This window comes from Sebastes fasciatus, chromosome 6, assembly GCF_043250625.1.
Source record: "Sebastes fasciatus isolate fSebFas1 chromosome 6, fSebFas1.pri, whole genome shotgun sequence".
Taxonomy (NCBI): Eukaryota; Metazoa; Chordata; class Actinopteri; order Perciformes; family Sebastidae; genus Sebastes; species Sebastes fasciatus.
In genome coordinates, this window is record NC_133800.1 from 33,607,450 (window position 1) to 33,632,305 (window position 24,856).

A 24,856-nucleotide genomic window follows, 5' to 3' on the forward strand; every position below is an offset into this window, starting at 1 on the left:
GTAAGCTGACAGCATGTTTTGTGTCCGTTGCAGCTACTTCACCAGATAACAGTCATTTATCTGTCCTCTGTTGTCCCTCTGTTGCAGGTGTCTGTTTCTGCCCAGCCTGGCGCCCCACAACGCTCCCACCAACAACACCAATGCCTCAGGTGTCAGCGACGGAGCAGTGCTGAGCGGGATGGGAACAGGTAAAGACAGCCCACATTTGCTTTATGTTGCAGTTGGATAATGTATTACATAGGTTACCAATTAGAACAAGTATGGGGACATATTGACTACTTGCAGCACTAGTTGGTGAACTAACAAGAAGCATGTAAGGTTATTCAAGGCTCACAACTGTCTGTCACCTATTGGTTTGTGGAGTACGGTTTTGAAGTCTCGAGTTCGGCATTTTAGCCGTCACCATCTTGTTTTTTTGCAACCAGAAGTGACACGGGAGGGTGGAGCTAAGTACAAGCGAACGCTGAATATCACATTTTCCGGCAACCAAAATGTTAGTTAACTTTCATGAACTGAAAACACACCGTGAAAGGGTTAAAGTTTTAAGACGAAAACACGGACAACTCCCAGACCGGACGACGCCGTGGTAGTGACCTGTCAATCACAAGGTAGCCCCGCCCTAAAGCATCCCCTGCTTTATGGTCTATTTGACTCTAAATGGGACCATAATTTACTAAATGAACATCATGCTGTATTGAAGAAGACTTGAAACTAGCGATTGAGACCATAAACTCATGTTTACAATGTTTACTGTTTGTAAATTTGTAATGTTTTTAGTCAATAATCGCTGTCATGATATTGACAAACTTTAGTCTGTGTGTGAGACGATATGTCAAATTAAATATAATTAATAGCTATTTTCTTCCGTGATTAATACCTTTTTATGGAGTTGATGTCGACTAAAGATGTATTTTGAAACAAAATACTCAACAGGGAACTGATGTTTAGCAGTTCCTTGGTGTTGGCTTGTTGGCACATTTCATTTGGCTTTTCATTTACTTCAAATGGAAGAACATTGGATAACCCTGGCAACGTATTTTAATATCAGGAAGGGATTTAACCACCAACCAACAGCCAGTATCTGGTACATCTCTGTCACTTTATCAGCCAGTTTGGCAGACAACAAGCTGTTAGTTGGCAAAATAAGTTTTATCTTGCCCCCTTGGTATTAACATGTTCCATCGTTGTTTCAGAAATGATTGAGGTATAAAAACATTTGTTTACTCGAGAAGTGAAAGAGTAAGAATAGATCCTTCATATCTTTTCCTGCTGCACATCCCACCTGTTGATGTAAACCCCAACACACACACATAAAACACATGAAACACTCCCTCTTTGAACACTTGCATGCACATTTTGCCCATTTTCTATCATTTTTAACCACAAACACACACACACACACACTTCTTCTATCTTTGTGTTAGCTTGTTTACATCTGTAGTGTTGTATTTGTGCATCATCTTCCTCAGCTCTTCCTTTTGTTTTCACCTGCGTTCCTCTTGATTCTCACTTTCTTTCTTCTCCTTTGGGCTCAGTGTGTTTGTTTTTAACCTCTCAGGATTTCTTCATCTCACCCACAAAGAGTGTATTTGTTCTGATGTTTTCAGTTTTCATCATGTGTGCATGCAAAAGAAAAACTACAACACCTAAAACCCAAACAGCCAAACTCACCTCGGGGCAGAGATAAAAATGAATCTGTGACGCTACGGTTGATTTTCTGCTCTGTAGCCTCATTTAGTATTTATGAAGCACAGCCAGACTCCTCTTTCTCCTTTCTCTCTCTTCTCCTCTCTCTTTTCTCATTTCTCTCCTCCACCTCTCTTTTTCTCTCATCTCCTCTCCTCTCCCTCCTCCACCTCTCTTCTCCTCTCTCTTTTCTCATTTCTCTCCTCTCCTCTCCTCTCCCTCCTCCACCTCTCTTCTCCTCTCTCTTTTCTCATTTCTCTCCTCTCCTCTCCTCCCCCTCCTCCACCTCTCTTCTCCTCTTTTCTCTTCTTTTCTCCTACACCTCTCCTCTATTCTAATTTTTTCCTCTCTCCTCTCCTCCCCTCCCCTCCTCTCCTTTCTTCTCCTCCCCTCCTCCACATTTCTCCTTTTCTCCATCTCTCATCCTGTCTCCTCTCCTCTTTTCTCCTCTTTCCTCATCTTCTCCTCTCGTTATTTTTCATCTGTCCCTCCAGCTCTCCTCTCCTCTCCTCTCCTCTCCTCTCCTCTCCTCTCCTCTCCTCTCCTCTCCTCTCCTCTCCTCTCCTCTCCTCTCCTCTCCTCTCATCTCCTCTCCTCTCCTCTCCTCTCCCCTTCCCTCCTCTTTTCTCCTCCACTTCTCCTCTCCTCTTTTCTCCCCCACCTCTCCTCTCCTCTTTTCTTCCCTACCTCTCCTCATCTCTCCTCTCCTCATTTCTCATTTATTCTCTTCCACTTCTCCTCTATTCACCCCTCCTTTCCACTCCTCTTCTCTCCCGTCCTCTCCTTCTCCTTATTTCTCCTCAACCTCTTTCCTCCTAAACTGTCCTCTCCTCTCCTCAACCTCTCTTCCCCTCTCCTATTTTCTCCTCTCCTCTCTTCTTTTCTCCTATTTTCTCATTTTTTCTCCTCTACTCTTTTCTAATCTTCTCCTTTTTTCCACCTCTCCTCACCTCTCATCTTTTCTCCTCTCCTCTTTTCTAATCTTCTCCTCTTTTTCTCCTCCACCTCTCCTCCTCTCTATTAATCGTCCCTCTCCTCATCCACTCATACATTACTATCGTTTCTCCATCTGTTTACCTATTCATTGGTTCCCTCTGCACTCATCCACCCCTCGTTCTCCTCCTCTTGTCTTCTCCAGCCAGTCACCCAGCACTATTTATAGACCTCGCTCTTTTCCTCCCTCATCTCTTCCTGTCACTCACATCTTCCTTTTCTCTGTCTCTTTTCATCTCTCTTTTCCGTCTCCAACCTTCCATCCTCTTTTTGTATTCTACCTCCGTCGCCTTACTTGTTCCACCTTTACTTTTTCTTCTTTTTCTTTCCCTCCATCCCGCTCCCTATTGTTACTTCACTTCCCCTCCTCTCTTGATTCATTTATCTCAACCCCCTCCTCCTTCCTTCCCTTCTTCCCTCCCCTATCCCACTCTTATCTGACCCATATCTCTGGATGACATCATCAGCAAGCTCATTCATCAAAATATCCTCAGTCTGCTCGGGAACTCACAGCACCTCTGTTCTATCAACCATCTCCTGATATACATAAGAAATAGATGTCTTTGTTCTTGCTGCAGCTTTTCCTGCAACATTAATGGCTTTTTTTTCTGTAATCCAGTTCCCGAGAGTCCATAGTCAGCAGCTCCACAAATAAGAAGTAATGGTATCAGTGAACTTGCATTTAGCTTGTGGTTGGATCTGTCCTCCAGTAAGCCTGAATACAAAAATCAATCCAGGCTCATCTGGCTCAGAGCAGATGGTGGTCCGCCAGCAGACAGTGAACGATGGTTCTCTGGCCCATTTTAATTTGGTCCAGTCTGATAACCTGCTGAGTGACGGCCTGATCCTGAGCAGTGAGCAACCTCTGGGTCTGAGAAGTGAAGCCAATGCTGAAGTGCCTTATAGTTTCATTCTTTCTAACATCCAGCAGGGGGCGACTCCTCTGGTTGCTAAAAGAAGTCTGATTGTATAGAAGTCTATGAGAACATAAGACTACTTCTCACTTGATTTATTACCTCAGTAAACATTGTAAACATGAGTTTATGGTCTCAATCACTAGTTTCAAGTCTTCTTCAATACAGCATGATGTTCATTTAGTAAATGATGGTCCCATTTAGAGTCAGATAGACCATAAAGCAGGGGATGCTTTAGGGCGGGGCTACCTTGCGATTGACAGGTCGCTACCATGGCGTTGTCCGGTCTGGGAGTTGTCCGTGTTTTCATCTTACAACTTTAACCCTTTCACAGTGGGTTTTCACTTCATGAAATTTAATTGTAACATTTTGGTTGCCTAAAAATGTCTTGTTCAGCGTTCGGTTGTACTTAGCTCCACCCTCTTGTGTCACTTCTGGTTGCCAAAAAACAAGACGTGACGGCCAAAATGCCAAAAACGAGGTTTGAAAACCGTACTCCACAAACCAATAGGTGACGTCACGTGACTACTTCCACTTCTTATATACAGTCTATGATCCTGAGGTACAGTGAGTTTGCAATGCTTTGAGGTGTTAGTTTACTGAGCTGCAGGACCATGTGGCTCCAAGACTCATTTCTGGCTTCAGGTTTTGGCAGCTCAGTCCGACATAGTGTTACTTATTTTGATTTGGCTCTGTAATGGTAGCTCCTTTTGATTGTTGCAAAAACAATGTCTTCCTAATTCTGCCCTGAAGGCTGAGTTAAGATTTTTTCTATACTCTCAATGTGCTGTTCTGCAAGAAGTTATTCTCTATAAATACTGAGATCATTTAGTTTGGTTTATTTGCCAGAGATAATGCGCTGAAGTGATTACAAACCTTTTCAAAATACAATAAGCCAGAAAAAAGATGAATGACTGGAGGGAAAAAAAAGACTTCTTTGTACAGGTGAGATAAGATGACTCAAGGGTCTTACTGTTAACATTCATAGATCATAGATGACATTAAGACAAAATGAGAGTGACACTTTTAAACAAAGTAAAGCCAACCAGCTGTAATGCATGAATATAATTCACATTAAACGCTGTTTTTTTTTTGTTTTTTTACCACAACAGCATCATTAGCATCAGCAAACAGTGCTGTAGGACTTGTAGACAATTCCAGCTCCATTCTGGCTGTAATATCAAGGAGGTGCCAGCAGCAACAAAACAAGAGTAAACATGCAGTCTGTCCAGAAGTGACAATATCTGTGGCACTCAGTAAATAAATGAAAATGTCTCACAGGCACAAAGTTTTTTCAGAGAGCTCCACATGGTGGAAACCCAATATGGTGCTGAATAACGGTCCTGAAGGCAAAACAATGTGTGTGTGTGTCCTATTTTACACACTATTGAGATTTACATGTAATGGTCTGTCAGTTTGTGTTGTGATGAACAGACCTTACCGTAAAACACATAATAGTCTGAACTCCTCCTGTAATTTCTTTTTCCTCTTTCACCTCCAGGGGAGCGCTTGTTTCCTCCTCCGTCGGGGCTGAGCTACTCCACCTGGTTCTGCGTGGAGCGTTTCAGCGCCGCTCCTCAGGCCCACCCAGTGCGACTGCTGACCGTCGTCCGTCGGGCCACGTCCTCGGAGCAGCACTACGTCTGCCTGGCGGTGGTGCTGTCGGTCAAAGATCGCTCGCTCACCGTCTCCACCAAGGAGGAGCTGCTGCAGTCCTACTGTGAGTACAGCCAACTTCTCCTCTAAGTCACATGTTAAAAAAAACTGTAGAAGGGTCCAGTTCAATCTGGCAAATTTCCGATTCATTAGAAATCACATTGTCTACAGAGGCTGCTAAGATGTTTCTATGATCTGAACTACTGTTTAACAAGCTGGTCACAGGACAACCATACTACGCTGAAACCACTTGAATCACTATACACACACAAGCTCTCAAAACACTAGTTAAAAAACTTGTGCTTGGTTTACAAAGTCATCGATGACTTAGCTCCACCGCGACTTGTAGCCTATATCAACAGAAGAGCCGATTCTAATCGTATCAGTAGGGGTCAAAAAGAGGAGAAAAAATGCCTTTAGCCAATCAGCCTGGTCTGTCAGAGGTTCAAGAGGGAGGAATATACTTCCACTTCACATCAGACAACTAAACACTTAAAACACTTGATGATCAATACATACATGGCCGCTCTAAACTCTCTTTTTGGTGCTTCTGTCTCTATGTCCTGCTTGTCTGCAGTGTCGTTTTATATGTATAAATGTCACTACTGCCCTGTGTCCTTTTCCAACATTTAAACTGCATGCCCTGTTCTATGTTTTTGTTCTAATGTATTTTAGGAAGACATTTAAACTGCTTGCCCTGTTTTTGTTCCTGGTTTTGATGTATTTTAGGATGCCTTTTGTAGCATCTTGCCCAGGGACAACAGATGAAGAATAGCCTTTTTTTGACCATGTGTATTTATTAATTTGCACTGGCCCTTCTCAAATGAACTGAACTAAACTAAAGTAGAATAGAGTAAAATATGATAACTATGACCGTCAATGTTGACGCGATAGTTTTGAACGGATAAAAAAATGTGCGATTAATTTGTTATTGATCGTGATTAACTATGAAGAATCATGCAATTAATCGCGATTAAATATTGTAATCGAATGAGAGCCCTAATAATAACCTGTTTCATTTATTGCATCAGATGGTGTTTTCTACATCAAATGGAGTCCAAATAATTAGCAAAGTAGAAATTTAACTCTGTTTAGTTGTAGAACGGGCCACAGTGAGGGAATATTTACACATGACTCTGAGCCATTAAGATATTTATTATGTTTGTGTAAACCCGACATACAAACACAATATGGCTTTTATGCCCCAGTGCATATTGTCAGTTGTAAGCCTGCTTCTGTTGTTGTAGATATCAGTGATTATATAGAATATTATACAGTGTATGTTCTCAAACAATGATTGAATCGTCTCAGTGTGTATTTGAATGTAGACACTGTTTATATATCGTGTGGTGGGTCTAGGCGGTTAGTGGGAGAAGTCTGCATATCTATTACACCTTATAAAGCTGTCCCTGGTGGGACTTCAGTCAGCAACCCAGAGGTCATGTTTTAACGTCTCCCCTCTCCCTCTGACTCATCGATTCTGCCCCCTGCTTCCCTTCCCTCTCCTCCTCCTCCTCCCCGTCAAGCAGCGGATGAGTCGAGTGAAGAAGCCTCCTTCTATGAGATCCTGCCCTGCTGTGCTCGTTTCCGCTGCGGCGAGCTGATCGCGGAGGGCCAGTGGCACCACCTGGTGCTGGTCATGAGCAAAGGCATGCTGAAGAACAGCATGGCCACGCTGTACCTCGACGGCCAGCTCATCAACACCGTCAAGGTACACTTATATAGACTATAGAGTGATGTCATATATGCACATCATCTCAGGAAAAGTCTTCCTCAGCAGTTTGCTGGACTGAGCATATAATGGAAATATTGACATATACATTGGACCCAGTATCCTATATATATATATGTGCGTGCGTGCGTGCGTGCGTGCGTGCGTGCGTGCGTGCGTGCGTGCGTGCGTGCGTGCAGTGTATACATTCCTCCATTAGGGCTGCAACTAATGATTTCATAAGTGATTTATCTTTAGACAATTTTTTCAAGTAAATGATTCATAGTTTAGTTTATACAGTGTCAAAAAAGTGCTTATGACAGTTTATTAAAACCTACTTCTTCAAAACTCAAAGATCTTCAATTTACAAGAAAAACAGAGATAAGCAGCAATTCATCACATTTGAGAATCTGAAACTAGATAAAAAATTTGCTATTTTTTTCTTGTTAATTTACCTAAATGATTAATCGATTATCAAAATTGCTTCAGATCATTTTCTGTCGATCAACTAAGCCAGGGGTCAACAAATATTTTTGGCCAAACAAAATCCTCTGTCCTGCTCTGACTTGGAACACAAATATCAAAATGTTCTGAACACTGACCACTATTTTGATAAAAAGGAAGCACAGAGATACATTTCTAAACCAGGCTTTACACAGATGACAGCCTTGCAGCGCAGCAGTCTGTGCAGCCTACTGTGATATGGTTCTTGTGGTTTAGTGACTTTAGGTTCCCCCTGAGATTACAGAGCAGGGAAACGGCGACGCAGACCACAAGTATCAGCTTCCTCTCAGCACTGCTGATAACAACAGCTTAATTTCCTGCTGAGGTCCTCGTACAGGAAACAACACGACGGTCATATGTATCTTATGCGTCTGTGTGCATGTAACAGTGGACTTGTGGTCGTGTTTTTTTTTGCCCTCTGGGAATGAGTGTCTGTGAAGCACAAATCTGCTCTTTCAAGTATTCAGTCTCTAAGGATCACGCGGTGCTCTTCATACAGGAGGAAAATGAAAGTGTCTACCGAGTAACAACAATAAGATAGATAGATATATAGATAGTAACTTCATTGATCCGTAGGGAAATTCAAGTGGAATAACAACAATGGTATAGCTTCTATTAATCACTCATTAATCCGCCTTCAAACTGATGATTTATGAATAACGAATAGATGAAACATTGTGCAGATTTTGCACTCAATTCTTCAGATTGCTGCCACAAAGTTCATGAACAGTGACCTTACATTAACACATCTCTAACATATGGATGTTAATGCATAAATTAATATGTACATTTAAAAATAAATATAACATAAATAAAAAAAAATAAAACAATTAAATTAATTAATGAAAATAAATACATAAATTAATGAAAGGGATAATTAAATAGAAGAGTAATTAAGTAAGGGAATTAATACAAGTATAGATAAATGAAGAAGCAAATTAAAACAGAAATATACATTTTTGTCACATTTTATCAATTAATTAATGGCTACATTTATTATTATTTATTATTTATACTCCTGCTCTCTCTCTTTCGGCGACTAAAACTAGATTAAAAATATGATAGAAAAAAATAGTAAAATGTGACTAAAACCTAATAAGTGTTAATTAGTTAGTAAGTTAGTAGGACTGAATCTAAAATAGCTGCCAAAATTAACACCGCTTAAATGAAGATGTTTCCCACATATCTAAAACATTAAAGTAAATAGCTTTGCTCACTGTTCAGGTATAAATGACTGACTGTGTTACTAAGAGCTTCATCTCTCTCAGGTGCTATTTCTGAATGTCATGTACTCATCTGTATCACCACCATCCTCTTCCCTCTCCTCCAGCTTCACTACGTCCACAGTGCGCCGGGCGGCTCCGGCTCCACCAACCCTCCCGTGCTGAGCACCGTGTATGGGTACGTGGGGACGCCGCCTGCCCAGCGCCAGCTCTCCAGCCTGGTGTGGCGTCTGGGGCCCAGCCACTTCCTGGAGGAGGTCCTGCCCGCCACCAGCGTCGCCGCCATCTTTGAGCTGGGACCCATCTACGTGGGCAGCTTCCAGGCCGTCTACCTGCCCTGTGAGTGGCCCTCTTGGTTTCATTCATGTCATTTTATCACCTTTATTCACACGTCTCTGTCAATTTTTTTATACTATTCTTATCTTTATACCTTTCATTGTCTCAGGTAAAGACTCAAAGACAGAGGTAGCACCTGCCTCCCCCGTGGCGTTGGTACCGGAGGAGAAGGTGTCCTTCAGTCTCTATGCGCTCTCTGTCTCTACTCTCACTGTGGCCAAGATCAGGAAAGTCTACAACAAGCTGGACAGCAAAGCCATCGCCAAACAGGTCAGACATATACATACACTGCTCTGTAGGATGACAGTCACCATGCTAGTAATGTGTTTTATTAAAGCCACTATGTGTTGAATCTGAGAATTCACATCTTTCGGAACTGAAGAAGTGAGACTGTGATGAATGGGCTGAAAGAAACATTTGTATAATTGATATACAAATGGTCATATGGTGAAGTATTCTTTTAGAATCAGTCCAAGTAACATTAAAGACATAACTGTTAATTCATTCTTTTAAAAAAAAATGCAAAGAAATGAATAGCTTCTGTAGATTTAGAGTTTGCCAAATTCATTTCATACACTTGTTTTGAGTAGCACATTTACTTTTTCCTTAACTTTTAGAGAGTGAGCTTCATTTGGGAGGAATGCTGGAGTCAGTGTTGAGCTCACTGACTTACATGACATCATGTCTGACTGATGTAACTGAGTGAAAAAAGGAACAGCTCCTTCCCTCAGCCACGGGGCAGAGTGTGGGGATGTTTTCACTGCAGACCTTTAGCAAAATTGCAAAGTTTGCAGGGAAGATTTATATCATAAATGATGAATGAATACACACATAAAGAATTCTGTGGAGGCTTCTATCACTCACTCTCTATTTATAAATGTTTACGCACACATACACTCACATTCAGACGTACATGCAGGTGCATACTGGCGTGTGAAGGTCAAACTCACTCTCCAACAGCACAGTCAGTCCACTAACACACCTTCCTATTATGTGTGTGTTTGAGCTCCAAATGAGCTCCCTTCTCCGCCCTTATCTCTCTCCCCACCTGTCAAGTTATTTCCCAGCCTGCTCTGCTCTCCCTGCTGAGAGCCTCGGCCCACGGCGACTCACAGGAAGCAGACGGCTGCAAAGAAGTGCAGAGGCAGCGTTTCTGCTGCCGCAGGGACCTGTTGTGTGATAGGAAGAGAGAGAGAGTGGTTTATAGTAGCAGCGGTGTTTTTGTTTTATAAAGAACATTAGCACTTCTTTCTCATTAGGAAGATGACACATAAAGACAGTATTTTCACACCTTTCTCACTTGCTAAATTGGCCATCATGTTAAAATGAATAAATTGAGTATTTTTCTGTAGAGCAGAGTGAGGTGCCTCTTTATTCTCCACCAGACCATATTTCACTCTAACTGGCTGAATAAAAGCTTTTTTGGAAGTTCAGACCTTGATGCAAGACTGCAGCTTTCAACAATAAATTCTGATGCTCCTGAAACAACCACATCCAACGACAAGCATTGTTCAAACCCTTCATAAACAAAACTATATACTATAACAAAGACTATATGGGATAAATGTAAGGAAAGGCTTAATGAAAATGTAAAAAAGTGAGATGGATTTGTGGGTTTTTTTGGTTTGGATTTCTCTTCTGAACGTCTTCCCTCCCTTTGTAGCTCACTGTGTCCTCCCATGAAAATGCCACTCCAGTCAAGCTGATCCATAACGCCGCCGGCCACCTCAACGGGCCGGCGCGAACCATCGGAGCTGCTGTCATTGGATATTTAGGTAAACCAAGACTGTGAAATAATAACTCATAAAATCAAATCCTGTTTTCTGTGAGAAGCTCACTAATGTACCTTGAAACCGTTGTACGTATTTACGATGCATCTTTACTTCTGTTTTATCCCTTCAGGCGTGCGTGCCTTCGTGGCCAAACCCGTGGCCACCAACCTGCAGTATGTGGGTGGGGCGGCGGCCATCTTGGGCCTGGTTGCCATGGCGTCAGATGTGGAGGGGCTGTATGCTGCTGTCAAAGCATTGGTGTGTGTTGTCAAAAGCAACCCGCTGGCGAGTAAGGAGATGGAGCGCATCAAAGGCTACCAGGTTAGATTTACAGTTTAACACCAGTCACATGAGTCCCTTTAGAGGTTTTCCAGGTATTCCAACTGGTAAGAGGCCCGGGGTCGACCCAGAACACGCTGGAGAGATTATATATCTCGTTTGTATAATGATAAAACAGAAATGTGACGTGATTTTAAAAATGCAGTGAAATATGCTGGCTGACATATTGTTTTGCTGTTGTCCATCTCTTGCAGCTGCTGGCCATGCTGCTGAAGAAGAAGCGCTCGCTGCTCAACAGCCACATCCTCCACCTCACCTTCTCTCTGGTGGGGACAGTAGACAGCGGCCACGAGACCTCCATCATTCCCAACTCCACCGCCTTCCAGGACCTGCTTTGTGACTTCGAGGTGAGGACTTAGGGGGGCAAACGGAACCAGTAAATGTTAATGAACTAAAGTACTCTTCACCAAACTAATTAAATTCTACAGCAGTTCAAGTAGCAGTTATTCTACCTGTCTGATGAAACAGTGAGAGTTGCGGGTATATTTTGGGATGCACAGGCAGCTGTGACCGGATGAGAAAAAAAAGTCTATCACGCGGCTGTTGAACCTTTTGCAAACTGGGCCAATCTGTGCCAAGATGCCACCTGTCCATGCCGCTAGTTTGTGTTGCCAGAGGTCTCACTCTGCTCCTTCTGCTCCTCAGGTCTGGCTCCACGCTCCCTACGAGCTCCATCTGTCTCTGTTCGAGCACTTCATCGAGCTGCTGACAGAATCCAGGCAAGTCTCAAAACTTTCTTTTCCTCGACATTTACCCTGAAGACAAAAACGATTTGAATAGTGAATCATAATTAATAGTTATTTGGCACCATTTCTTATTTACATAGTCTAATCTAACTGTGTGTTTCACTTCCTGCATTGAACAGCGAGGCGGCTAAAAATGCCAAACTGCTGAGGGAGTTCCAGCTGATCCCCAGACTGCTGCTGACCCTGAGAGACACCTCTCTGTCCCAGCCGACCGTGGCTGCCATCAGCAACGTGCTCAGTCTGCTGCTGCAGGGCTTCCCCAACCCATACGATCTGCTCAGGTAAACACATGTTCATACCTATCCTCAAGGATGTATTGTTGCACATGTAACTCACAAAGGATAAAGTAGGAGTTTGTTTGCATATTACATTTGTTAGTTTTTATTGTATGTTTGATGCCAAAAACTAGAACGGAAAGCAAAACTTTTCTTTTTCTTTTTCACCTCACAGGTTTGGCCAGTTCATCTCCTCGACTCTTCCCACATTTGCCGTGTGTGAAAAGTTTGTCATCATGGAAATCAATAACGAGGAGAAGATCGATGGAGGTAACAATTAATTAAATGCAATAACATTGTTGTTTATGTGTTAGCCGTATCTGTTTTCCTTATTCAAACATTTCTTTTACGTCTCCAGGTAATGACGATGACTTCGGTGGCCTCCTGTCAGCCAACCTAATCCTGCTGAGAAACCGACTGCTGGACAACCTGCTCAGACTGCTCTTCACCACCAAAGAGAAGTGCACTGTCAACGCCCAGTAAGTAGCGCTAAAAGTTATCTTAGATGGTTGTGAGAGTACTTTTCAACGTTTCCCCGTGGCGTTTCAAAGTGATATTATTGTTGGCGCTACTGTCGCAAAGACAACCGGATCGCGTTCCGTTTTCCTCAGAGCCTAGCAACTACCAACAACACAGGACACACTGCATTTGGTTTTCCACGGTTTCTTCGGTCGTTTTACCGTCTACTATTTCCACTAGTGGGGATAGTAACTGCAAAGAACTTAGGCTGCATTCACGCCAGATCCAGTTGTTGGTGAGCTGAGGTGGCCAATCACGTAACCGGTGATCCAGAGCTGTACAACCCAGCCATGAGGGAACAAAAGACGATCGCAGTCAATGGGCCATTAAAGTGACTCTCCCACACTGCTGCACAACCCTGCAGCGAATCGCCGGAACTCCTGATCTGGTGTGAATGCAGCCTTACATTGATATTCTTTGGTAAGTGGGGATACCTACCGATATTTACCGGGGGAAACAAAAGCGCTATCCTCTTCCCGTTTTGGTCGTGCAATGGTTGATGCACCTCCTTTGTGCTGTAAATGGAGCCTTCATTTTTCCAGGAGATCATACCCGGTGGCGGACAAAATTGCATAGTGAAAGTGAGTCTTATAGGGAACCAATCTAAACACCGATGGAGTCATTATTCTACAGCCCTTACATTGTGCAATCAACATTTAATTCATAATGATGAATTAAAGCAAAAAACATGTCAATTGCTACTTAAAATAATAATGAAAAATAGGTATTGGACTGCATTTTTAGAGGCAACGCTGGCTGTAGACCGTTGGCTTACCCCATGTGCTCTCTGTCTCCCCCCCGCAGGGCGTGTGAGGAGCTGGTGCGGACGCTGGGCTTTGATTGGCTCTTGATGTTCATGGAGGAGCACCTTCACTCGAGCACGGTGACGGCAGCTCTGTGGATCCTGGTGGTGCTGCTCTCCAACCAGTCCATCCTCAACCGCTTCAAGGAGGGCCTGTGTGGAGGAGGCTGGCTGGACCACACCGACTCCGTCCTGACCAATAAGATTGGCACGGTGCTGGGTGAGTGCAGAGAGCCTGGAGCGGCAGTCAATTAAACCAAATCTGAGACACAGTATCAACTCTGAAGTTCAGTGAATTTTAGGCAATTGTTTTGCAAGGATGTGTGCTTGATATTAGCTCAAATTATTCTTTAAATTTTAACATTCCCTCACCACAAGAGTCAGAAGCATGCAGTGATAATGAGCAGTGTATATACTGTATGTTGTAATATGGCTCAGCAGACGCCTCTCCTCACTCTGGCAACGCTTTCCGTCGGAGTTGGCCTTCGTTCAGTAAACACAAAGCTGCGCAGTTTGTGCGCCTCACAGCCAAGGGTTCGTCTTCTCATTTTTTGCCTCCCTGCACTCCCTGCTGCTGCGACCGTAGTCCCTCCTGAGCTCAGTGGTTTTCAACCTGGGAAATGATGATTCTTTATTCACTCTATACAGGCTTTTTTATGCTCTAATTATTAACATTTTAAGATAAATATAAGCTTTTTTTCACCTCCTTAAACTACATTACAACCTCACCAATATCATCTCGCCAGGCTCCAGGTTGAGAACCACTGACCTTGCTTATGAAAACCTCGCTGAGTAGTGACATGGCCTAACAGAACTACCACTGCTGTAGCATTGTCAGAATGTGTGCTATCAGGATGAAGCCCGTAGTCCAGCTCAACCAAATCCTTATCTTTTACTGTAAATGATTTTGCTAGTGCCTTACCGTCCTGGGTTGATAACCCTGCCTCAACTATTCAGAGTTGCCAGTAGATGCCTTAGTCAGAGGGCGTATGCGGTAACACCACCCGTTGACTTTTATGCTATACTCTTAACATATAACTCTCCATCCTCCCCTTCTCTAGGCTTCAACGTGGGCCGCAGTGCTGGCGGGCGCTCCACGTTGCGAGAGATCAACCGGGACGCCTGCCACTTCCCAGGATTACCCGTGCTGCAGACGCTGCTGCCCAAACACACCAACGTGCCGGAGCTCTACTTCCTGCTCATGGCGCTGTTCCTGCAGCAGCCTGTCATCGAGCTGCCGGACAGCCTGCAGGTACATGTTAGTATACCCAACCTTCTTTCTTATTCTACTAATACTGATAGATCTGCCCAGTTGTTCTGAATCTATAAGCAATATTTCTATGTTATACACTAAAATCAGTACATATGAAATTTAAAAATCAGACTTTGATGTCTTAAATTATGTCTTCTCAAATTAAGCTTAATTTTTCAAAATAATTATTCTGTGGGAATGTTGCAGTGAATAATGGGGACCTTACTGCATTTGAAGCATATAATAAAATTGCATACATTTAGTAAAACAGTGAGTCAAATTTGCCAGCAATAACGGTCTCTGACAGCTCAATAGCCATCAGAGTCTGACTGTATATTGAGTAGGGCTGTACCGAATGTCATTATTATACATTCAAAGCTTCTATTGAGGTTTTTGAATGAAGCTTTGAATATCTGTCATCATATTTTATGATGTCATCACCCTTAAAAAAGTAATTAAGTGAAGTGATCGGATTAAATGCGTTAGTCTTTTTCTATTAAAACATCTTTCTTTAAATGAATATAACTCGTCAGTGCTGCCTCCCTTTGTGTGCGGCAAGCTGGATAGCAAACCGACTGCTTTGAAAATGTTGTTTTTGAAAGGCTAAACGCCAACAAATATGGATTGAAGCAGAATATTTCGTTTGATAAAAACGTTGTGAATTTTGGAAATTATTACATTTATCTTTTTTTCAATACATTTTGACTTTTAGACTTTACGGCACTCTGGAGTGTTTGGAAATGTTTGGATCACACAAGTCGGAAACAATCCTACGCAGCCACCACTGGAATCTAATTCTACAAATTGTATAATACTAATAATATTAGTGTAGCCTGATCTTTATCTGCAACTGTACAGAAATACCGGGTTTGAATGCCAAATTAGTAATGCAGCTTTGAAGCTTCGAACTAATCGGTACAGCCCTAATATTGAGGGTGAATTACGTTTGCAGGTCCTGCTACTATACCCACTTTTCCAGCATGATTAACTAGAAATCAGTAGAAAAAGCTGAAATTCATCAATTGCTACTGTAACCAAATGAAAAACTAAGTTCTTGATGCCAGATATACAGATAGTAGCAGGTTTAAGCTGTAAAAACAACACATAGGTGGAAGAACACACTAGCAGCTTGTTCAACTGTGCATCTCTGTCAGTAGTAACATATAGTAATATGTAGTGTGTTGATGTGACTGTGTATTACCCCAGTGTTTGTTTGTCCTCTCAGTTTGACCTGGACTCCATCTGGACGTTCATCTTTGGCATACCGGCCTCCAGCGGGACTCTCGTGGGCTCCATCCACAACGTGTACACCGAGGCGGCCTTCCTGCTGCTGGCCATGCTGCGCAGCATGCTCAACCTGGTGAGAACCAGCCTTTAGAACTACACTGTGAAAGACTCTGGGCTGTCACAAGTCCTTTTAAATCCATCTTCAAGAAGTGAATAAAAACAGAAAAGTCTCTCTCTAGAGCCAGTGTTTGGTTTGTCCGTTCTGGGCTACTGTAGAAACAGGGCGGACTCCGTGGAGAGGACCAGCCCCCTATGTAGATATAAACGGCTCATTCTAAGCTAACGAAAACACAACGATTCTTAGTTTCAGGTTATTATACACTAATGAAAACATAGTTACGAATATTATATTCCATTTCTGCTAATAGATTCCCCAAAATGCTACACACTGTTCCTTTAAGGCTCAAGAGAAACCTCTTTACCCATAATTTGACTAATTAAATCCAACACCTTTTCCTACAAGCCGATTACTTTTGAAAACAGAGAGTGTACTTCTCAGAAAACTCTCACAAGTCAGAGGTTTCTCTTGTTCATTAGTCCTTTTTAAGTGGATTTCCCAGCAGCTGCTGCCTGGATTCTTTATAACGGTGTCTTTTTAAGCTCCATTAATCCAACAAAAATGACTCGGCACACATGCTGTTTTCATCCTCATCCTCGCTCATCCACACACGCTCACACCCGGGAGTTTCTCGGTGAATCTCACAGCTGCCGAAAGGCTTCGCTCGACCTCCTGGGAACTAAACACCTCACTCTCACTCACAGCACAGGCTGTTGATGAGAGAGTTCCTCTTCACTGAGATCCTCCAAACCAGTCTTGAGATTTGAGCTGAAAAACTTCCACTGCTTCTAGATATGAAGTCTGAATGAAAACGATTCTGTCGAGTCAGTGCTTGATTTGTTTTCTTGTCTCTTTTCCAGCCGTGGCAGTCAGAGGAGGAGGGCTCCTGGCTGAGGGAGTACCCAGTCACCCTCATGCAGTTCTTTCGGTATCTTTACCACAACGTGCCCGACCTGGCACCAATGTGGCACAGCGCCGAGTTCCTCTGTGCCCTGGCGGCTACTGTCTTCCCTTTCAACATCCGACCCTACTCAGAGATGGTAAGGCTGGACATTGTTTCCCGAAGCAATAAAAAACTTGTGACCTTTACTGGCTACTAAAAGGAGATGAAGCACCTTCTCTTGCACAAATCTCTTGTCTCAAGACATTAAATTCAAGCGCATGAGGAGGAAATGGGTCTGAAATTGTGTTTAAAAGCTAAAAATCTCATCACCAGAGCAAGTAATCGCAGGTATTGATCAGTAACCCTATCAACCTGCTGCAGATATATTGTGATTCTGTCCTATGGGGCAATAAAAACGGTAACTTATTGTCCCTCTGAAACCATTGGCACCGTTGCCTTGAGTACTGCAGTTTCAAGAACAAAGTGCTAGACACTGCAGTGTTCTCAGAGGAAAATGTGTTTTCAGACAGTTTATTTAAGAAGATAATTGCTTGTTAGTAAAAGAAAATGCCAGAGCCACAAAAAAAACAGCAACAAGAATGTGGAAGAAACAAGACTGCACTGTAGGATTGGAAAATACAGATATTTGATATGTTTTCTGTAATATAATGTCATTATTTTTATACTGGACCATGCTGAAGTGCTGTCCTGTAAAACACATATTGAAACTACTGATAAATCATCTCCCTTCCATCTGTTCCAGGTCACTGATTTGGACGACGAGGCGGGGTCTCCCACCGAGGAGTTCAAGGCCTTCGCTGGGGACTCGGGCATGAACCGCAGCCAGTCTGAATACTGTAACGTGGGCTCCAAGACGTCCCTGACCAACCACCCAGCCAAGAAGTACGTCTTTGACTTCATGAGGGTCCTGATCATGGACAACCTCTGCATGACGCCGGCCAGCAAGCAGACGCCCATCATTGACATGCTGCTGGAGGTGAGGACGTAACCAGGGCGACGGCGGCGGTGTCGATTGATAACTTGATTTTAAAAGAGAGCAAACGTGTTTACCCATCATAACTCTTAATAAATCATGGTTCTAAATATGTGTTTTCTGGTGCCAGGCCTCCCCGGAGCGCTCAACCAGAACTCAGCAGAAGGAGTTTCAGTCCAACATCCTGGACGGCGTCATGGAGCATCTTTTGGCTGCTGATGTCCTTCTAGGTCAGAACTAAGTCCTCAAACCCCTCATACAGAGGGACCAAGCCTCAGTTTCTAGTTTGTTGTTTATCTAACACCTGCAAACTTCATTGTTTTCAAATAATTTATAGTTTTATAAACATAAACTAACATAATTTACTCATGCAGCTCACTGATGTCTCATCTTACCTTAAAGGGATAGTTTGGATTGAGGTTGTATGAGGTACTTGTCCATAGTCGGTGTGTGCCAGTTTAGAGAAACAGACAGGAGTACCACCATGGGAGCAAAGCAATGTACTGCTGTGGACGGGGGCAGCAGCAATAGACACCTAAAAATACCAATATTAGTTTAAGTGTACGCTATATTTAGAGTATTTTCACAGCTTTACCTTGCTGTCAGACAGCCTTTTCAGACGGGGAACTAAAGCTGTAATCTATGCTCTCTTCAAAGCCACCAGACTCCATTGACAAAACAGTAATTTTACCTCACAGAACATGTGAGTTGCTGTTCTACCCCCTGCCTCAATCGGATAGTTTGTTTGTGTTATCGTGTGACTTCGGTTAATCTGAACTAACCCCTTAAAACACCAAAGTCTAAAAATCAAACCAACAAACTAACCGATCGAGGCAGCGGTAACTCCTGTGTTCTGCGAGGAATAATTACTGTTTTTGTCAATGAAGTCTGGTGGCTTTGAAGAGAGTATAGATAACGGCTTCAGTTCCCTGTTGGAAAAGACTTTCTGACGGTAAGGTAAAGGGGTGAAAATATTCTAAATATAGCGTACACTTAAACTGATATTGATTTTTTTAGGTGTTTGAAATCTGTTTTCCTGCTGCCCCCATCCACAGCAGTACATTGCTTTGCTCCCGTACTGGTACTCCTGTCTGTTTCTCCAAACTGGAGGTGTGCTAACCGCCATCTGCTGTAGTAATACACTGACTATGGATAAGTACCTCATACAACCCCACTTCAAAACAACTGAACTGTCCCTTTAATTTAACAGTGTTCGACTTTTAACAAAAATAGCTGCTGACTAGGCAGAAAATGGCCCGGATGAGCATGCTGCAGGACAGCTTGGACCAATTTCTTAGTTGGCTCTGTGAGATGCTCTGTGAGATGCTCTGATGGCTGCGTCATGAGTCAGCAAATCACAGTCTGAAGCCCAGAGAGCAGCAAGCATCTTACATGGCTGCTTGTGTTTTATTTAGTCTATAGTCTGCAGTCTGTTTTTTTTTGATCAAATATGAATTATAAAACAATTAGCAAAATATATATTTTATATGTTTTTGTCCTTTTGAACACGTCACCTCTGATCTGTAAATGTATCTGAGATAGTGACCTACGTTTCAGCTTGTTTTACAGAACATAACTTATAATATGATATAAAAAAAAACACATGCAACACATATTGATGTCGGCACGCTACGTTGTTTAATCTGGAAGGTAATGTCTGATGCTAAATACAAAGGACTCTATCCTAGAATATTATTCCTACAAGTCTCAAAATGCTATACTTACAATCGATCTTTGAAACCAGTGAAATAAAAAAAATACTTACTTGTGTTTGGTTAATGTGATTCTACTGTAAGATCCTTCAGTATCATATCAGACATTGTAAATGGCAGCTAACGGCCTCTGTTGCTGCTCCTCCCCGTTCAGGTGAAGACGCCTCTCTGCCCCTCAGCAGTGGAGGCAGTTATCAGATCCTGGTCAACAACGTCTTCTACTTCACCCAGCGGGTGGTGGACAAGCTGTGGCAGGGCATGTTCAACAAGGACTCCAAGCTGGTGGTGGACTTCATCGTGCAGCTCATAGGACAGGTACAACCCAAAACTGCACTTCAAATATTCCTGAAGGTCCAGAATGGACAGATTGACCCAAATGGTTTAATAGAATTCATACGTATCTGTCATAATTACAACCTCTGTTTGCTCAAGTTATCAAGCTCAGACAAACAATTTTTTAAACATTCAAAGCTTCTATTGAGGCTTTCGAATCAAGCTTCAAATGTCTGTCGTAATATAAAAAAATATTTTTTGCTATTGTGGTTATATAAATGTAATTTATGGTGCTTTTAGATTGCTGCTAGACCGTCCTGTTAATACAGGTGCGTGCGGGAGAGTAAACAGTTTTTGACCGCAGTGAAAATGTTGTTTTTAAAAGACTAAACGCCAACAAATCTAGATTGAAACAGAATATTATGTTAGATAAAAGCATGTTGTGAATTTATGAAATAATAGCATCTATCTTTTTTCAATACATTTTGACTTTTTGAATGCTCTTATTGGAAACAATCCTACGCAGCCACCACTGGAATCTAATTCTACAAATAGTATATTACTAATAATATTAGTGTAGCCTGATCTTTATCTGCAACTGTGCAGAAATACTTTACACAGAATGAATAGACAATAAACAAAAAAAGCAGCGCAGCATTTAAATGTTGGTTTTGGAATTTGAATGTCAACATTATGAATGAAGCTTTGCACTATTCGGTACAGCCCTAACAGAATACAAACTTTAAATGCGGTGTTTGGTTAAATTCACGGTCACGCTGTGCTAAAAACAATTCTAATCAATAAAGGAATGCTCAGAAATATTGAGGCTTATTAAAGAGTAACTTAACGCCCTCTGACAATCGTACTTTTGATGAGCTCCAGCGGTTTAACTTCTCATCTAGCTGCAGTTAAGTACAGGTGCACTCCAGGACTCGGTTGTTACAGGTGCAACAGAGCACACTTCTGTTACTCTTTAAAGCCTTGCTGAAGTTTCGTACTTGGAATAATGAGCTGCTTTTTTACTGAAATGAAATAAGAATTTCCTGCATCTCTCTGAGGCAGTTTCCAGTTTCCCCTCCTGTACCTGCAGAGTGTTGCTGGAGGCAGAACTGATGTTTGGCTACGTGCCGTAGGCAACTTATAGTAGACAAACTTATCACAGCCAGAAAAATGCACCAGGCGTCTGTGTGCTTCCGGCACTGGATGGAGAAATAAAACACACCGTCTGTGAGTCTTCTGCCGGTTACTGTAACCAGTGAACACACTCAGCATTAAATTAGATAAGCAGCATCCTTCTGACTGCAGGCTGCACTTATACTCATGTTAGCCTGTAAAGGCACAACATTAGATAAAGCTGTTAGTCCATTTAGGACTGACAGGTGTGTATTTGTTACTGTGTATATCTGTATATACAGTATTTTATATGTGGAGTTGGAGGCATGGGAATTTTTCTAAATATTTACTATATGTAAGAAAGTTTATTTTTTGCATTTTTTTGCAAGATGCAAAAATGATAAGGGATAGTTTAATAAATATATGATCATTTATGTTTTTACTCCCCAGTAAATTAGTAAAAAAAAACACAAGTACAGAGACTTTTTCCAATTAAAGTCATGTGTGTGGACTTAGTATTCTACTTTCTATGCAATCCCTTCTCTCCACACTAACTGTGCAAGCAAGTGAGAAGATTAGGAGATTATGCTCTGAAATTAATTTTTCAAGCCATAATGCGCCTTTGTGTCTTGGAAATATCCCGGTGTGATTATTAGTGATTAAGATGGCCATGTACTTTATTCATGCTGAGGCATTTAATTGACTTGAAATATATAGGTACCCAGTCCATGTGTACAACCTCAACCAATTCTTAAACTAACTTTCTTCAGTTTGGCCTTGAAACAGTCTATTCATCTATTTATCCTGTTTTAACGGGCAGACTTTTCAGCCAAATGAATGTAATATCAATGAAAAGTCAAGTAGTTACTGCAGAATATAATAGTATAAAAATAATATAAAAATAGTAGGCCATTGACTTTAAACACAACTTTACTGTCTGCTCCCTTAACTTCCTAAATGTCAAGTCTTGTTTGAAAGAGAAGCCTGATTGGTTTTTACTAGGGCTGTCAAAGTTAAGGCGACAATAACGTGTTAACTCAAATTCATTTTAACACCACTAATTTCTTTAACACATTAACGCAACTTGCGATTTTTAGGTTGTAGCGGGCTCAGTTTTTTAAAGCTAGAGTGAAGATACTGGTATCATTGTGTCACACATGCTTGTCACGAAGGAGGCTAAATAACGCTCCAAACTTACGCTAAGTTTTGGCGAGGAAAAGGGGCCCTTTGACCTCTGACCTCCAGATATGTGAATGTAAATGGTTTCTATGGGTACCCACGACTCTCCCCTTTACAGACATGCCCACTTTATGATAATCACATGCAGTGTTGGGGCAAGTCATAGTCAAGTCAGCACACTGACACACTGACAGCTGTTGTTGCCTGTTGGGCTGCAGTTTGTCATGTTATGATTTGAGCATATTATTTATGCTAAATGCAGTACCTGTGAGGGTTTCTGGATCAATATTTGTCATTGTTTTGTGTTAATTGATTTCCAATAATAAATATTTACATACATTTGCATAAAGCAGCATTTTTGTCCACTCCCGTGTTGATAAGAGAATTAAATACTTGACTCCCTTTAAGGTACATTTTGAACAGATAAAAAATGTGATTAACTTGCGATTAATCATGATTAACTATGAAAGATCATGCAATTAATTGCGATTAAATATTTTAATTGATTGACAGTCCTACTTTTTACAAATGTGTTTCCACTTGAGGTCCTTAAGCAGCTCTCTGCTCAGACACTGAAACAGCAACAACGCTAGAATAACAAAGCTACATTCACAGCCCCCTAAAGACTTAACCCGGTTCAACCCTGATTGCTCAAACAAATCTTCTTTCTGCTGAAATAATTCCACAGCAGCTCAATCTACATCCAGAGCATAGCAGTGTAAACAGCCACCAACATGCCAAGTCTCTTATTCACTTTCCCTCTAACCTCCTCCACCTGTTTGTTGTCCTCCCTCTCCTCCTGCTCCAGTCTAAGAGGCGCTCCCAGGGTCTGTCCCTCGACACCATCTACCACTGTCTGAACCGGACGGTGCTCTACCAGCTCTGTCGAGCCCACAAGACGGTAGCTCAGCAGGTGGCCCTGCTGGACGCCCTGCGGGTCCTGACCGTCAACCGCAACCTGGTGCTCGGGCCGGGCAACCACGACCAGGACTTTGTGGCCTGCCTGGCTCACTGCTTCATCTGCCTGCACAGTGGGAGGTAAGTGGACATGAGGCTGGTCTGGGGTGGAGGATCTGTAGCAGGGTATCCTAAAAAAAAAGTCTTAAATCATGATTTTTAATATTGTGAAGCAGTTTGTTTTCCACATGGAGCAGTAAATGAGCTACATGACTTCTTTGTTTGATATGTTGGATAAAAATCTGTACCATGTGTTACATTTGGTTATGAGAAGCATGCATGATTCATAACAGACTCATCACATGGTTTCTGTGATCTCAGTGTGGAGGATGTACAAACATGTATCTGGCGAAGACAGAAATCATCACCTGTTTTCTGTCTAAATCATATAAGATTGAAGAGATAGTCACACTACCAAGAGAAACATTTTATTTATATCCAGTTTTGAGATTTATCAGGAGTTCCACTAGTTAGCCTAGCTTACAGCTGTTTAGGTAAGTTAGTTCTTCTGTGTTGGGAAGGAACATGTAATCACCATTTTTGTTCTATAGTATATTTTATCATATTTTTTTTAATAGTTCTACTAAGTGGGTCCTCAGCTCCGTCCGTTTAACTCGGTGAGATTATTTCTGAGCAGCTCTGCCTCTGAGAAATGTTTGTGCAACTAAAACACCATTTTACCACAGTCTCACATCTTTACTTTTTTTATTTTTTATGACTCAGACTGTGATGTATGACGGCATATTAGGACCATTGTGTGTAAAAAAAAAAAATGTACGGAGCCAGGGGAGGGGGGTGATATTCAGAGACAAAATTCAGAATTTCCGACATTAAAGTCGTAAATTTATAAGAAACAAACTGAAATCAGTGTGTTTTCTTTCTCATGAATAGGCTGAGTTAAAAGGCTGGGTATTTCCTTATTGCTAAATCCAATTGAAAAGGTATAATTTGATTAGGTCAACCTTGCAAAGTGAAGCGATGTGGTTCCTTGACAAACAAAAAAAAAGAAAATATTCAGTTTTTTTCTCTGAGATTTGTGACTTTAATCTCAGAGAGTTTCTGAGTTTTTTTTTGCTAATGTATGACTTTATTATCTCAAAGAATATTAAAGTTTTTTCTCAAAATATTCCCCCCCTCCCCCGGCTCCATAATTTCTGTTTTTACTTACAATGGTCCTAAAAAAAAACTTTGATATTCTCTGAGATTAAAGTCACAAATTTATGAGAAAAAACTTCTTTTTGTCAAGGAACCACATCACTTAGCTTTGCATGGATGACCTAATCAAATTATACTTTGCAATCGGAATTAGCAATAAAGAAATACTTGTGATTTTAGCCCGGAATCACTATATTATCATAAGCATCTGGACTTCGAGGAGACATTGCTGTGAATTGGGCTTTTCAGAAGAAAACATCATACTGATTTGAGTTTTTTTCTCGTAAATATGCGAGTCTTTTTATACATAAATTTACCACTTTAATCTCAGTGAATATCATAGTTTTTTCTTGTAAATATACAACTTTAATCTCGTAAATTCTGGGTATTTTTCTCTGAATATTACCCCCCTCCCCTGGCTCTGTAATTATAATTTTTTTTACATACAATGGGCCTAATACGCCGTCACAGTGATGTGACCTGTTACACGACATTGGAGTGAAATTGTGGCAAGTCT

General features: G+C 41.8%; 1 protein-coding gene across 7 annotated transcripts in view; it reads left to right on the plus strand.

Moving 5' to 3' along the window:
* The window catches only part of wdfy3 (WD repeat and FYVE domain containing 3), a 117,961-nt gene that overhangs the window by 70,645 nt on the left and 22,460 nt on the right, over positions 1–24,856 (plus strand). For 4 of the 7 annotated variants that reach the window (XM_074639447.1, XM_074639441.1, XM_074639445.1 and 1 more), the window contains 20 exons: positions 88–188; positions 5,095–5,313; positions 6,776–6,960; positions 8,795–9,026; positions 9,133–9,293; positions 10,687–10,798; positions 10,926–11,116; positions 11,329–11,481; positions 11,780–11,857; positions 12,004–12,161; positions 12,331–12,425; positions 12,514–12,634; positions 13,479–13,696; positions 14,538–14,734; positions 15,954–16,088; positions 16,934–17,113; positions 17,720–17,953; positions 18,081–18,180; positions 19,817–19,977; positions 23,036–23,265. In XM_074639447.1, coding sequence (XP_074495548.1) covers positions 88–188; positions 5,095–5,313; positions 6,776–6,960; positions 8,795–9,026; positions 9,133–9,293; positions 10,687–10,798; positions 10,926–11,116; positions 11,329–11,481; positions 11,780–11,857; positions 12,004–12,161; positions 12,331–12,425; positions 12,514–12,634; positions 13,479–13,696; positions 14,538–14,734; positions 15,954–16,088; positions 16,934–17,113; positions 17,720–17,953; positions 18,081–18,180; positions 19,817–19,977; positions 23,036–23,265 — 3,261 coding nt within the window. Of the gene's footprint in view, positions 1–87; positions 189–5,094; positions 5,314–6,775; positions 6,961–8,794; positions 9,027–9,132; positions 9,294–10,686; positions 10,799–10,925; positions 11,117–11,328; positions 11,482–11,779; positions 11,858–11,999; positions 12,162–12,330; positions 12,426–12,513; positions 12,635–13,478; positions 13,697–14,537; positions 14,735–15,953; positions 16,089–16,933; positions 17,114–17,719; positions 17,954–18,080; positions 18,181–19,816; positions 19,978–23,035; positions 23,266–24,856 lie in introns of all 7 variants that reach the window. The other 3 variants (XM_074639443.1, XM_074639446.1, XM_074639442.1) reach the window with 3 other exon arrangements.